Raw genomic sequence first — 14362 nt, 5'->3', positions numbered from 1 at the left:
AACAATTCCCCACGATAAATTAAAGTTCAGGCTTTTTGATATCATTGATAGCTGCTTTTTCAATAAAAATGGAACTCGTAAATTTACTCACCTGGTCATTGGTCATTTGCAAAATTATTTTATTAAAACACATTCTGATTGCACACACAAGTACTTTGAAGTTGACATCAAAGAGATGCTTGAGTTTCTGATTGAGAATGTGTATGTGGTTTTTGGAGACCAGGTCTTCCAACAATCTACTGGAATTCCCATGGGTACAAATTGCGCTCCGTTATTAGCAGACCTAATTTTGTATTCATATGAAGCAGAATTTGTACAAAATCTTATGCGTGAAAAGAAGAAAACACTTGCTGTGGCATTCAACTCGACATTTAGATATATCGACGACGTATCGTCAATTAACAATGGTCATTTCCATTCTTACGTTGATATGTATCCTGGAGAGCTTGAGATAAAAGATACCACAGAGTCTGACACATGATTCATACTTGGATATTTTACCTGAAAAAGACCTTAATGGTAATCTAACAACCAAGCTATTTGATAAAAACAACTTTTCTAGTTAACTTCCCTTACTTATGCAGCAATATACCTTCATCGCCTGCATGCGGAGTGTATATATCTCAGTTGATTCGATACGCAAGAGATGCTCTACGTATGAACAATTTCCTAAACGAGATAAATTATTGATAAGCAAGTTGATGAAACAAGAATATCAGCAGTCTCGTTTAAAGTCATCATTTCGTAAGTTCTCTGGTCGATACAGTGACCTTGTCAGCAAATACAATTTATCATTAAGGCAAATGCTGACTGACGTTTTTCATACTAATTGTTAGTTCATTATCTATACATTGAATTGACGACGGATTTTACCGTTATTTCCCGATCATGACAAGGGCACATGGCGGGTGTGACCGGTCAGAAAAAATACTCCTTCATGGCACCTGATCCCACCTCTGATGTTTTAGAGGTCCGTGTTTGCTCTGCTCCTATTTTGTATCGTTTTATGGAGTTTGATATTAACTACTGTTTGTTATTTCCATATATCCTTCCCTAAAGCCTCAGAATTAAAAAAAAAACTAGAATTGAGAGAGGCATTTTAATATTTGACGAATTTATACCAACTTTTACGCAATAAATGGCGATTTCAATAATCAGTAGAATTTTATGAAAACATGTACGTGGGATTAATATCCCTCAGTTGATTCGGTACTCAAGAACATGTTCTATGTAAGAACAATTCCTTTTACGCGAGAAGTCATTGACAAAAAAAGTTTGTTGAAGCAAAAATATCAACATTCACGTTTAAAATCATTTTGAAAGTTCTATGTTGGATATAAAAACCTTGTCGGCAATTGAATACAACCTATCATTATGTCACAAATGTAGAACAACGTTGTTGAAACCAATAGTTAGACCATAATTTACACAAGGAATTGTCAATGCATTTTCCTGTTATATCCTAATCAAAATAGGAAGAACATGGCGGGTGTGAACTGTCGGTAACGGATCCTTATTCCTCCAAATCACCTGACCCTAACTGATGTTTTAGAGATCCGTGTTTTCTCTGCTCCAGATTTATATTTTTTGTATGGACTTCGATCTTAAATACTGTTCGTTTATATATTTTTCATAAATCATGATACAAGTATACATCAAGTATGATATAGCAAGAGGAGGAAATAAAAAAAACAAGTACATGTAATTACTATTTTAGCAAAAAGTATGAAGAATCATCGGACGTGTAGGACGTGGAGTATGCAAAAACAGTATAATACTAGTATCATCGAAGATATAGTTCTTGTGTTTTTGTTTATCGATAAAATGTTAGACAGTAATAAAACAGTAACTATCACTATTTGTTGTAGAGCATACACGAAAAATATAATTCCTCAAAATTGACTGAGGTTTTTTTAATGCATCTGGAATAAAATTACAATCGAGTAAGTGAAGGTAGCATGTCTACTTAGTGCTCATAGAGTAAAATCACACGGTTGGTGGTTTCAAATACTTCAAATACAATAAAAATGGTAAATTTACTGATATTGCCATTGTTCATTTGCAAAACTATTTAGTAAAATAAACATTCTGTTTGTACACTCAAGTACTCTGAAGTTGATATTTTAAAAAATATGCTCGAGTTTATTATTGACAACATCTATAGTAATGCTGTCTTTTTGGAATATTCTTGCTCATGGAGGAGTCTTTTCTGCAAAAACTGGTTCCCTGAGTTTGATCTATTTTTATATATATTTATTTTGCCGTAGTAATTTTGTATTTTAAAATATGATTGGTGGAATCTTGTAGGTGTGCAATAAGGTTTCGGAATTTTCATTTTCACCCTACGTTCATGCAAGTTGGGGTCGAAAAATGGCTTTCGATACTTTGTGATGTCCTACAGATGTATGCAATAAGGTTTCAGAATTATGATTTGCACCATAGGGCCAAATGGGCGAAAAATTATGTTTTTAACCTTGTTCCCTGAATTACCCTAATAAAAATTTTCTTTAATTCACTATTAATAGTTAACTGAAGTTAAGTAGAGTAAATGTTACTTTGATTTACTGTGAAACTTTACTTTAAAAGTTTTATTGAAGATCTAGAGCCTTTATATTTCTTCAATGAAATACAGAGTAGGTACATTTTTTGATTAATCTGTAAATACATGTAATATTTTCTTTTGCTAATGGGAATTTAAAAAAAAAGTATCATGCTCTGAAATTAGTATTAGAAATACTTTGATTAACTTTAGTAAAAACCTTGATTTACTATAGTTAAAACTTTGATATATAGTTAACTATAGTGAACTATAGTTTACATTAGTACTTATGCTTACATTTTCCACAATAAGCCAATAGTATTTCTAATTAATTATAATTGTTCATACCATATTTATGTTAAATGGATATAAAGAATTATTTTGTTATAATAAATATATTAAAAACCTGTTTTTCAAAAAGTTTATATTCATTGCAACGTTTCACATTTTGCTTGAAATATCACACCCCTGTACTGCAATTGCAATAGGAATATTGAGTTGATTGAACGAAAATGTTTCCTACCTTAAAGTCGACATCGCAAAGTTGACACTAATAAAATGCTGATTTGGTAGTATTCAAGAGGTTCGTTTATCTTTTTCTGACTTGTTAAAAATGTATTTTAAGATGATAAAAGTACAAGTAAATAGTGTGATATGTAGTGAAATTCAAAGGGCGAGACGAATAAGATTATGTCGAGGAGTTACAAAACAATGTTAAGGTGTGTCTTAACACGGCCCACGCTATGCATCAAAACATTTTTTTTTCTAAAAATAAAATGTGTAAATTAAAGCATACATTAATATCATGTTTGACATGAAGTACATGAAGTACATTGACCTTAAAGACCATCAGTTTCTGATGAATAAACCAAAGGAAAAAATAATCTATCAATAAAGATTTGTCGTGTATTTCGTTTCGTTTATTCGGATTCTTTGTTATTTAACTATTCATTTCCTTTGTTAGGGGTGCGTCAAATTTTCAGTTCTATTTTCTTCCAGAAATCTGAGTATATGCAGTTAAATCTAATTAATAAAATAGTTTAATTTTTTTAGAAGTACTGAGTTTCAATTTATACAATAATAAGATCGAAACTTTCGAGATGCTCTTCTGAGAGCTGCATTACACCTGTCCGATCTTTACACCCCGTAGGGTTGATGAAAAACAATGTTATAGAAAAAAAAATTAACAATAGATTTAACGTTGTTTAGCAATAAAAAAAATGATTGTAACTTTCAGTTGGCTGTAAATATCTTTTTAGAAAAGACGTAATTTTGAGACACGTTCCTTGATACAATTCTTGATATTTTCCACCACCATATTTTTAGCGTAATAATAAAAAAAAAATTAATATATAATTAAGATATTCAATGTATAACGACCAAATTTTGTACCTTATAAATGATAGTCCGATATTTTTAATCATGGAAGCATTTTGAAGATGTTATCAAATTAAAATGCTCCATCACAGGAATTTACAAAAAATTAATTATTTTCCAATTAATTACACTTTGAATTTTATATTGAAGTCTATGTGCAGCACATGTTTAGAAGAAATTGTAAAAAGGAATTTGAATTTCAAACAAATCTCTTAGTGAAAAATATGAAGAATCCCCTCTTTATTAAACTATGCAATAAATTAAATAATTTACCGCAGAAATTTTCAGAAATATAAAAAATTTCTTCCTTTCATGAAGGGCAGATAACTCTTCAAAACTTTTAAAGTTCAAAATGACTGTCTCCTTACATGTTATCAGTCCTGTGAATTTGGTTTATTTCACTTTTATCGTTATCTAGCACTGCGATTTTAATTATAACCCTTTAAATTTTTAAAAATTGTTCAAAATCCCATCTATATACATTGAATACCTTAAGATACATTAGCACATTGAAATAAGACGAAATACGTTTTATTCGAATTAGTTTTGCATCTATTTCCCATCTACGGACAAAGTTTTTAATCAAACAAAATATCATTGCACTTATTTGATTATAAAATTCAAAACTTTCGAAATATTTTACAGGTATTATGAGAACTATTTAAGGAATTTGTAATTTTATCATTTACGATTATTAGAATGAATTATAATAAGATTAACGTAGATTGCAAACTTTTTGTTCAAAGTGTTTTTATATTTGGGATAAAGAAAAGATAATATTCATTTAAAGTCAGGTACATCAACAAAAAAAACATTAGGACATATTTGTGTGTAGCTGTTCTCTTTCTGTATATATACGATGGTTGATCCAAAAGTAATGTCACAGCTTTGATAAAATTGCTATAAATCGACGTAAAACAACACAATTATACATGATGAAAGCTATATTTATTTCAAATCAGACTTGAAAAATTCAAAGGAATATGATGTATACTTTCCAAACCAATGTGCATTTATGGTACTCACCGCACCTAAATATAACGTCATATGACGGATACACGCTGTCATACTTTCAAGCGTTTCCCCTTTGTTTCTTTAAAAAATATTTGTGATTCGCAAACACTTTCACCAACTTCACTTTCTCTAAGAATTGTTTGTACCATTATACACTCACTCTTTTCATAATTAAGCCCTCTGTCAATTTTTTTGAACAGTAGCATAAGGCAAACTTAAAATTCACATGTCACTCTATCCGTCTGTGTTTTTTGACTACGTCAGACACTACTGAACGTTTCCGTCCGATCTCCTCTCCTATCTTTCGGTCCTTTTGTCCTCTGCTATCATTCAATGACCCATCATCCGCCCAAAATTACTGAAACCATCTATAAAGAAGTCTCTTATTTACATTCTTTATTCTGTGAGTCTAATTAATTAACGTAACTGTCGCTAGTGATGATTCCCATATTTTGAAGCAAAAATGCATTACAACTCGTCGAGCCGATTTTTTTCCCATTTCGACAATCCCTTTGTTCCAATCAAGAGAGTAAACAACAATGTTTATGATCACAAATACCAATCATTTTATTTTCAATTAAAGACTAGAAAATGACTTGAATTGTGTAAAAAAAAAAAAAAAGAAAAAGAGAGAGAGAGAGAGATTTGGTGCTGTTTTAGAATCTTTTAAATGTGTTTGTATTTTGCATTGTAAGAAAAAATACACTTTAAAATGTGACGTTCAGTTGTGACGCGGCGACATCCCCAATGCTTTATGTTTTAAACATCTATAAAATGAATTTAAATAAACATTATTAAATGAAAATTCCAATGTTGATTAGATTTGTATTTGTGCATCTTTTGATATATTGTATTTGATAATATGGCGCCAAATATAAAAGATATGGATACTGTGACATTTCTTTTGGATCAACCCTCGAATATATATTAAAAATAATAAGTGGTATTTCCAAAACATTAAGAAAGTTTATAAAACTCTCATAACCGCCTTACTCTTTCAGAAAGTATAGGAATAATTATGTCGCTCGGAACGAAGTCGGGCGACATATTGCGACTGAACGCATGTTTTTGTTCTACGGGCTGTTTCTCGGAGATAACTATATCAATCTTCTTGAAACTTTCCACAAAGGAGGATCACTGGTTTCAAAATGGCTACCGTTGCCATGGAAACCTGCAAAAAGCGACGAATATTGTCCGCGAATGTTCTCTCTGGTCCCTTGAACATTCTTTATGAAATTTTTTTATGTAATGATTAGTATCTGTAATTGTGCTCATTGGATTTCAAAATTGCAAATTGTCAATAGTTTCCATGGAAACAGGGGAAAAATGAAAATTCTTTAACTTTGATTTTTAAATCAAAGTACTGATAGGACTGATACCAGTTGAAGGTTGTCCAAGCTTAGCGAATGGATATTGTTTTAGTGATGAAAAAAATGAAAGTCTTGTCCAGTTCGGGGCAACATATGCTATTGCATGCAATAGGAGACTTTCTAGTTTATTCTTGCAATAGTAACGTAGGATTGTCGAATAACAGAAAAAATGGACAAAGGGACAATACATGTACAAATTAATCTTATAAAGTCAGTAGATGTAGACAAGAAAGCAAATATGCTGGAATTGTTTTCTGATGATGCCATTATGAACGGCAAAATGAAAGAAGAAATAGAAGGCAACATGACATGGTAACATGACGATCCCCATTGAAATGATGAGTTTCATTAAAGGTAGAAACGAGGAAAAAAATTGATATTAACCATGGGATTATATACATGCATCAAAGGTCTGGGGAGCATAAATTGTAAATACTCTCCTTTTAGACCAAATCTATCATCAGAAATGAATAACTAATACATTATTTATAAATTGTGCCAAGATGTTTTTTTTAAATTCATCTCATTCTGTCTTTTATTTGAAACTTCCTGGGCTAATTCATCATATACAAAACGTTTAAAGAGAATTCATAAATGATGACAAAATATATTCTTTTTGGCGAAAATGCTTATTGAATTCTTGTTCCTTTGTCGGTGTTTATAAAAGAACTGGTAGCTTTTTGGATTTTATTTTTTACTGCCTTGTATACATCATAGAAAAAAATTAGAAACAATTATTCTGGTTTAGGAAATTTTGTCAGCAAAAAAGGAAAAGAAAACAAAACCAAAAAAGACCCACAAAAAATGGCAAGCATGATATCTTATACTTGATTTTTTTTTTTTAAATGTTGACAAAGCAATTAATAGTTGCACTAAAATGCAGAAAAAATTTATCGAAAATCATGTAGAACTATAAAACTATGTCAAGGTGTGTAAGACACGATTTAAAACAGAACATCAAAACAATGAACCGTCCAAAAAATAAAACATCGAAGTCAAAGCATACATTTTGTCAGGTTTGGCTTGTTATACAACAAACATAATGATCACCCGGCTAATTGGCCACCGGAAAAGGATAAACACTCTGACTATATAAACCGTTCTCGGTTCGAAATCTAATCAGTGATTCGTCTCTCATTTCTCCGGGTTTTTTGTCCGACACTTGAATACCTTTGCTCAAAGTAAGTGGAAGTTTAAAGTTTTTATTTAATCGTAATTGTTTTTATTAATTCTTTATATAGCTATGTTAAGTGACACTTATCTTAGAAAATTAAGTGAACCTTTGATTCACGGTATTTGAAATGCATAATCCTTGTCATAAACTGGCTGTTTTGAAGACTTCTTGTCTGAAGGATTCTGTAAAATTACAGTAGGGTTATAACATATAATACATAATTGAAATATCAGTTGTCTTAATTTTTTCCAGATGGTTTTCTCTCTAGTTGCCGTTTCTTGCCTTATTGCTGTCGCCAGCGCAGCAGGCTACGGGCCAGGTACTGAAATTATAATCTCCTTACAAATAAGTTTTTAAATTTCTCTTCGTATTTTGATTTTGTGTGTGAAATATTACAGAAAATTTCAAGCTACCACCATCGATAATTAACACTTATTTAAATACATTTTTAAAAGGAGGTATGGGAATGAACGGCGGCATGGGAGGAGACATGATGAACGGCGGCATGGGAGGAGGCATGATGAACGGCGGCATGGGAGGAGGTATGATGAACAGTGGCATGGGAGGAGGCATGATGAACAGCGGCATGGGAGGAATGAACAAAATGATGATGATGATGCCAGCTAATGGAGGAATGAACTCTATGATGATGCCATCTATGGGCAGTATGATGAACGGAGGAATGGGAGACGGCATGGGCAAAGGTAGCATGATGATGATGCCAATGGGAATGATGAATATGATGGGCGGAAACATGGGAGGAATGAACGGTATGATGATGCCATCTATGGGCAGCATGAAGTGTAAGTTTTGTGGTTTTCATATTAATATTAATACAGTAATTGAAATAAACTCATCCTGTTTTATTAAAAATTGTTCCATGTTTTGGTTTTTTCTCTCTGTTACAGCCGCTTCTTGACCTTATTGCTGTAATTCAGCGCAGACAGGTTTTGCTTTTTCCCATGTTTGAGCCTAGTGAATTTTAAAATAAAATAGTGATGCTATCGATATATTGTTTTTTTTATTTGATAAGTCTAATGCTTGGGAAGATATTAGTAATTATCTGATTTTCTACACATTATAATTTTTATGACATCTCATAAATCAGGTTAAAGGGAAAGAAAAATTTAATGTAATGAGAGAATAGTTAAATCAACATTTTTCAAAAGTTATGTCCCTTGGCCGCCATCTTTTGGGGAAAACCCATAGAATCCTCACAGTAGCCCTTATAGTTTTCTGGTTTGTAACTTTGTCATCTGACTGGAAAAATTATGTAAATCTTGTATAATGATTGCCCCAAGATGGGGCTACCCATATATCGATAGAAAAAAAATTTTAACACTGTGAATTTATCGGAGCACACACAAATGCGTAAAGCAAAGAAATGTCATTACTTTCCCTTTTGACTTTTTGGTTGACCCCCCAAAAGGAGATAACTATTTCAAATTGTGGATTGGACTATAGGATACAAATTTTCTTCTGAAAGTGAATTGGTTCATATTTTTGACATCTTATTTTGGAAAAATTATAATATTTCTTTATTTGATTTTTGCTTGAGAACTTATGTTAAATTGACCCTGAAATCGCAGTAAAATAAAATGCATAACGCATGTTTGTAGATTTCTTTAATTTATAAATCATTGAGAAATCCTGAATTACCATTACTCTTACTCTGTTTCTCTGTTTTTTTTTTACTCTTGCATCGGCTTATATAACATAGACATTTTATATGAAATGAAATATGGAGATAACAAACAGTATTCAAGTTAAAAAAATCCATTAAGCAATACATATATATTATTATAATTTAATTTTGTTTGTATTCTAGCTCTCATGGGCAAAGGTAGCATGATGCTGTATGCCAAAATTGGTTGTAAATGCAAATTATTTCTCAATAACCTAGTTTGGTATGGGGACACACCCCCTTGACAACCAGCTGAATCATCTGTATCCATGCAATCCCCTCATTTCCAGTCCTTGGGCAGCATGAAAATTCCAGATTTAATAAATGTACCTTTAACTTCAAAGGGTTTTCATATGTAAACAAACATCATGGCTGCTAGATCTGTGTATCAGTTATTACCTCCCCTTGTTTCATATCACTTCCGTTACTAGGGATGTATTATAGAGCGGCAAATTTGAACTCAGAAAAAGCTGCACAATTTTACATCCACAATTGTTTAATTATATTAAAATTAAATTATAAGGAGTGACTTTCAATGTTTTGGCAAATTATATAATATATACCTGTTCGATTTTTTCTAATCCGTTACAGCCTTATTAACAGTAACTTGATCTGAAGGGTCTATCACGTCATATGATCATCAGATCTAACGAGACGCGAAGCGCCGAAGATGATCCGCGCCTGTCAGGTTACTGTTATAATGATAAATTCATTATATACCCCCTCATGTTTAGAAAATGATACTTTAGAATTTTAAAATAAAAACAAAGCATGATGCTTTTTAACGATATATTGTTTTTTTTATTTCAGAGAGTATATGTCTAATGTGGTGATCCGGAAAGTCGGATCACAACGTCACGTGATAGTGTAAAATCAACAGTAAAATTTGATACACATTATAATTTTTTACTGTGACATTTATTTCTTCATAAACCTACACATGCACTGTCTATCATTCAAGAAAAAGAAAGAAAAAGAATAAAACAAAACAATAAAAAGAAATCATTTCCCAAGCATTGAATCAAACATTTTTTCAAAAGTTATGTCCCTTGAAGTGACGCCATCTTTTGAGGAAAACGCTAGTTTTATGGAAAAGAGATTGCATTAAATCGTTTTTTCAAGTAAGTTGTTGTATATTTTGTCATCACCATGTTGCTATGCAAAATTTTTCTGATGTAAACACAGTTGTATAATGATTTTCCCAGAGAGAAGCATGCTGGGTAGGGATTTTCCTGCTATTTATAGGAGTCTAGATGAAAACTGCATCTTTAACACTAAAGTAGAATTTATCTTAATATTTAAAGAAAAAAATGTGCATTCATTTTTAGAAAAAAAAATTGTGAGACTTTTTTTAGGGGGAGATAACTCCCAAAACATCCAGTTTTCACATGTGCAGAATTGCATGAGTCAATTAGCAGGTAATGTAGCTCTTTCAAGAGGTGGAAAATGTACCCTAAAAGCACACTAAAAGAAAACCTTAGGACTTGTTCTGTGAAATGCATACAACTTATTTTGTCTGATTTTTTCTGTTTTTGTTGAGCAGGGGGGTTAAAAATGCATAGGTGCACTGAAAATGGATGCATGAACAACCCAATATTTTTTCAGGTGTCAAATACCCCCTAAGTAATTGATGAATGTATTTAGTTGGATATTTTTGACAATTTTATCTTTCCATTGATATGCAGAAGTCTATGTAACAATCCTCCATTTTATTTTTTTATTTTTGCTTGTCCCTCACCAAGTAACGTCCTGATAACGTCATACATAAAACTGTGTTTTGCACCCTGAAATCTCACGGAAGCAATACATAACTTCGCAAAATTCGTAAGTTTGTACGTCATTTTTTTATCATTTCCGAAAAGGTGAAGGCCGGTGTTGTGGCATGGGGGTATTTTTTTTGAATAAGGTAAGGCAAAATCATTTCGTTAAGAATTCGGTAAGAAACAATGTTCCTTTAATTGTTTTACTATTTTTTTGATTTATTCGCGCAAAGGACATTATATAACACAGACAATGTATATAGAAATTTGACATATGTACAGATTTCAATCCGAATTTCCTCTGTTCATACACGTTAGTCTATTGAGCTCGCTTCGCGACGCTCGCTGCGCTCGCTATAATTAAAATCAGGAGCAGACCAAGCACGTAAAACATCAGAGGTGGGGTCAGTTAGTCTGGAGAGGTGAACAATTCCTTCCGACCATTCACATCCGCCTTGTGCTCCTTGATGATTAGGAAAAATCACTAGATAATTCAGCATGTAAATCATGGTTAAACAATTGGTGTGCATGGAAAACGTCCACCAGCATTCATTCCAAATTATAAGTAAAAGATTGTTACTTGTTGACATGGTCATTTTATCGATAATAGAACTTTAAACGAAACGAAACTTTTATCGTTTTTAGAAATCCGTCGTGGGTAGAACATGCTTTTGTGTATCGAATCAACTGGAAGGCATTAACCCCATATGCAGGTGATGATTGTATATTGCATTAAAAGCAAGGGAAGATGACGATGAAAAAGTCATTTTGTTTATCATCAACTTTTGTTTTTCGGTTGTCATTAACAATTTTTCTTTTTCTAGTAAAATATCAAAATAAGAAACAGTTGTGTACTGTTTATTTTTTATGTTGAGTCCACCTATGAGTTCAGAAGTTATTTTGAATTGATAATACGTCGTCCGTCGTGATATCTAAATGTCGAGTTAAAAGCAAAGCAAGAGTTTTATTTTCTTTTCAAGTATAAGTTTTTGAATGAATTTTACTTCAAACGAATATAATATTATAACAGGGCGTAAATTGTATCTATGGAAAATTCCTACAGATAGTTGGAAGACATTTTGTGCAATCAGAATGGTTTAAAAAAATATTTTGCAAATGAAAAGTGACATCATAACATAACTGATAAAAGTACATGTAAATACAAGTATTTCCGAGAATAAGAATTTCATGTCTTTTCTAGAATTCAGGAATAAATGAAATTCCTCATTATCTTTACATGTTAAAACATAACTATGTATAAAAAGTCAAACTAATAATATATTTGGCATAGTTTTTTAATTTCTTTAATTTACCACCTGAAAATGAAAATAACTACAATACCTTTTAAAGAAATTGAATAATTTTATAATTTATTGCTTCTGTAATACCTGAGATTGAATTCCCTGAATTCTATTCAAAGCCGTGTCAATTATTAACAAAAAGTCCATGAAGAAATACATGAGGTGGGGCTTATTACATACTGTAAATCGTTTTGATTCTACGGTGTATAAATTTCACGAATTCTCAAAAACTAGCAATCGCGATGGCTTTAATTTCACGCTGCAAGAAATTAATATAGATTTTATATAAGCATTCAAACGTTTCTAAAACTAATAATAGGATTCACGATGGGTTTAATTTCGCTGAGAAATTATAAATCGCGAACATAGTGAAATTATAACCATCGTGATTATTTGCCGATCTACAGTATTCTTTTCTAAAATAAGGAGCCATAGACACGTGGTATCTGATAAGGAAGTGAGGGCTGCTGACTAAATACTTCAAGAGCATGTATAACATGTTCTGCGATTCTTCTGCTATACATTGGAATCATGCTTTCTTCCTGGAGAATGAGAACTTTATTTAAATTCATAAAATGAAATGAAGGTTTTAAAAGGGGACATGTAAAGTTTGTATAAACGAATGTAAACCTTCACATCAATATGTGAAACATATGGAGATAACGAACATTATTCAAGATCAAAAGTCAGAAAACAATTCAAAATAAGAGCAGAGAAAACATGGACCTCCAAAACATTGAAGGTGGGATCAGGTGCCATGGAGAGGAAATTCATCACGTTTATCATAGAGCTTGGTTGTTATGGATAATAGTACACATAATAAAAATCGCCCGAGTGCCGCAGTTGTTAGAGAGTTTGGTAAAGATTCGCAGAGTAAGGATTTGATCCCTTTTGTATCGGTTTCGATGAAACATATCGAGACAACGAACAGTATTCAAGATCAAAAAGTCCATAAAACAAAACAAAACAGGAGCAGAGCAAAATGGGCCTCAAAAACATCAGAGGAGGGATCAGGTGCCGTGGAGGAGTGAGCATCCTCTGCTGACCGGTCACACCCGCTGTGTGCTCCTTGTTATGATCGGGAAATAACAGGGAAATCCGTCGTCAATTCAGTGTATAAATAATTGACGAACAATTAGTATAAAAATGCCAGTAAGCATGCTGAAATTTTTGTTTCATCAACTTGTTTGTCAATGATTTACCTTTTTTTTTTTTTTTTAGACATTGTTCATACGTAGAGCATGCTCTTGCATATTGATTCAACCGAGATATATAAACTCCGAATGCAGGTGATGAAGATATATTGCTGCATAAGTAAAGGAAGTTGACGATAGAAAAGTTAGTCATCACGTTTATCATAGAGCTTGGTAGTTTTGAATAAAAGTACAAATAATAAATATCGCACGAGTGATGCAGTTGTTAGAGGTTTTGGTATAGATTCGCAGAGTAAGGATTTGACCCCTTTATCTCGGTTTCGATAAAACAGTATAAATTGAGGTCTCGTGTCGCAGTATATGTTGGCACAAAAAAGATCCCTCCCAGTTCAGAGGCCCTTAGTTCCGACCACTGGTGCCATCTCATTCTGAGTAAAAAAATCTCGAAGGGACATTCAACAAACTGAAAAAAGAAAAAAAAAAAAATCATATGCTCAAAGGTTTTGAATTGCAAAAAAAAAACAAAAAAAAAAAAAAAAAAAAAAAAAAAAAAAAAGAAAATATGAATCACTTTTATAAGTGAATACAATCAAGGAACTGAAAGGTTATATTTTTTTAAAATTGCGTAAATCTAGTTCTCATTGTTTGTAGGTTTTTTTTTTTGTCGGTGGATTCCTCTTTGTAGTCACCTGATCCCAACAGGAATTCCCAAGGGTCCGTGGTTTGCACAATTTACAGATTTATTTCTTCATAGTATTTTTGAGATCAGTTACAGTTCATTATCTTCACTCTTTCATCTGTATCTTTCAACCATATAATAATCTTTAAGTTTATCTTGATTTTTTCCGAACAAGCTTTCCTTAGATAAAAATCACTTAATCTTTCAGCCAAATAATGATTTTTAACTCTTTCTTTTTAAAAATACATTTTCGTGCGATTTTTTTAATAACTAAAAGACATTCATTTCATGAATTATCTTACAGTGTTTA

At 32.0% G+C, this 14362-nt stretch overlaps 1 protein-coding gene across 1 annotated transcript; it reads left to right on the top strand.

Annotated features, from left to right (window-relative positions):
• The first annotated feature begins 7383 nt into the window (after positions 1-7383).
• LOC134254492 (keratin, type II cytoskeletal I-like) lies at positions 7384-8393 on the top strand. Its single transcript, XM_062737002.1, has 4 exons — positions 7384-7481; positions 7727-7793; positions 7930-8277; positions 8383-8393. Exons 2-4 carry the CDS (start codon positions 7727-7729, stop codon positions 8391-8393), a joined length of 426 nt encoding a protein of 141 aa, XP_062592986.1. The 5' UTR covers positions 7384-7481.
• The last annotated feature ends 5969 nt before the right edge of the window (positions 8394-14362 follow it).

This window comes from Saccostrea cucullata, unplaced genomic scaffold (genome assembly GCF_032062105.1).
Source record: "Saccostrea cucullata isolate Sc308-1 unplaced genomic scaffold, CSIRO_AGI_Scuc_v1 ctg19, whole genome shotgun sequence".
Classification (NCBI taxonomy): domain Eukaryota; kingdom Metazoa; phylum Mollusca; class Bivalvia; order Ostreida; family Ostreidae; genus Saccostrea; species Saccostrea cuccullata.
Note: the sequence above shows the minus strand (reverse complement) of the source record. Positions and strands in the feature narration are given on the sequence as shown.

Coding starts and splice junctions, on each gene's coding strand:
- LOC134254492 (XM_062737002.1), top strand. CDS start 7,727: ATGGTTTTCTCTCTAGTTGCCGTTTCTTGCCTTATTGCTGTCGCCAGC. Junction 7,794..7,929: donor CGCAGCAGGCTACGGGCCAG/GTACTGAAATTA, acceptor CATTTTTAAAAG/GAGGTATGGGAATGAACGGC.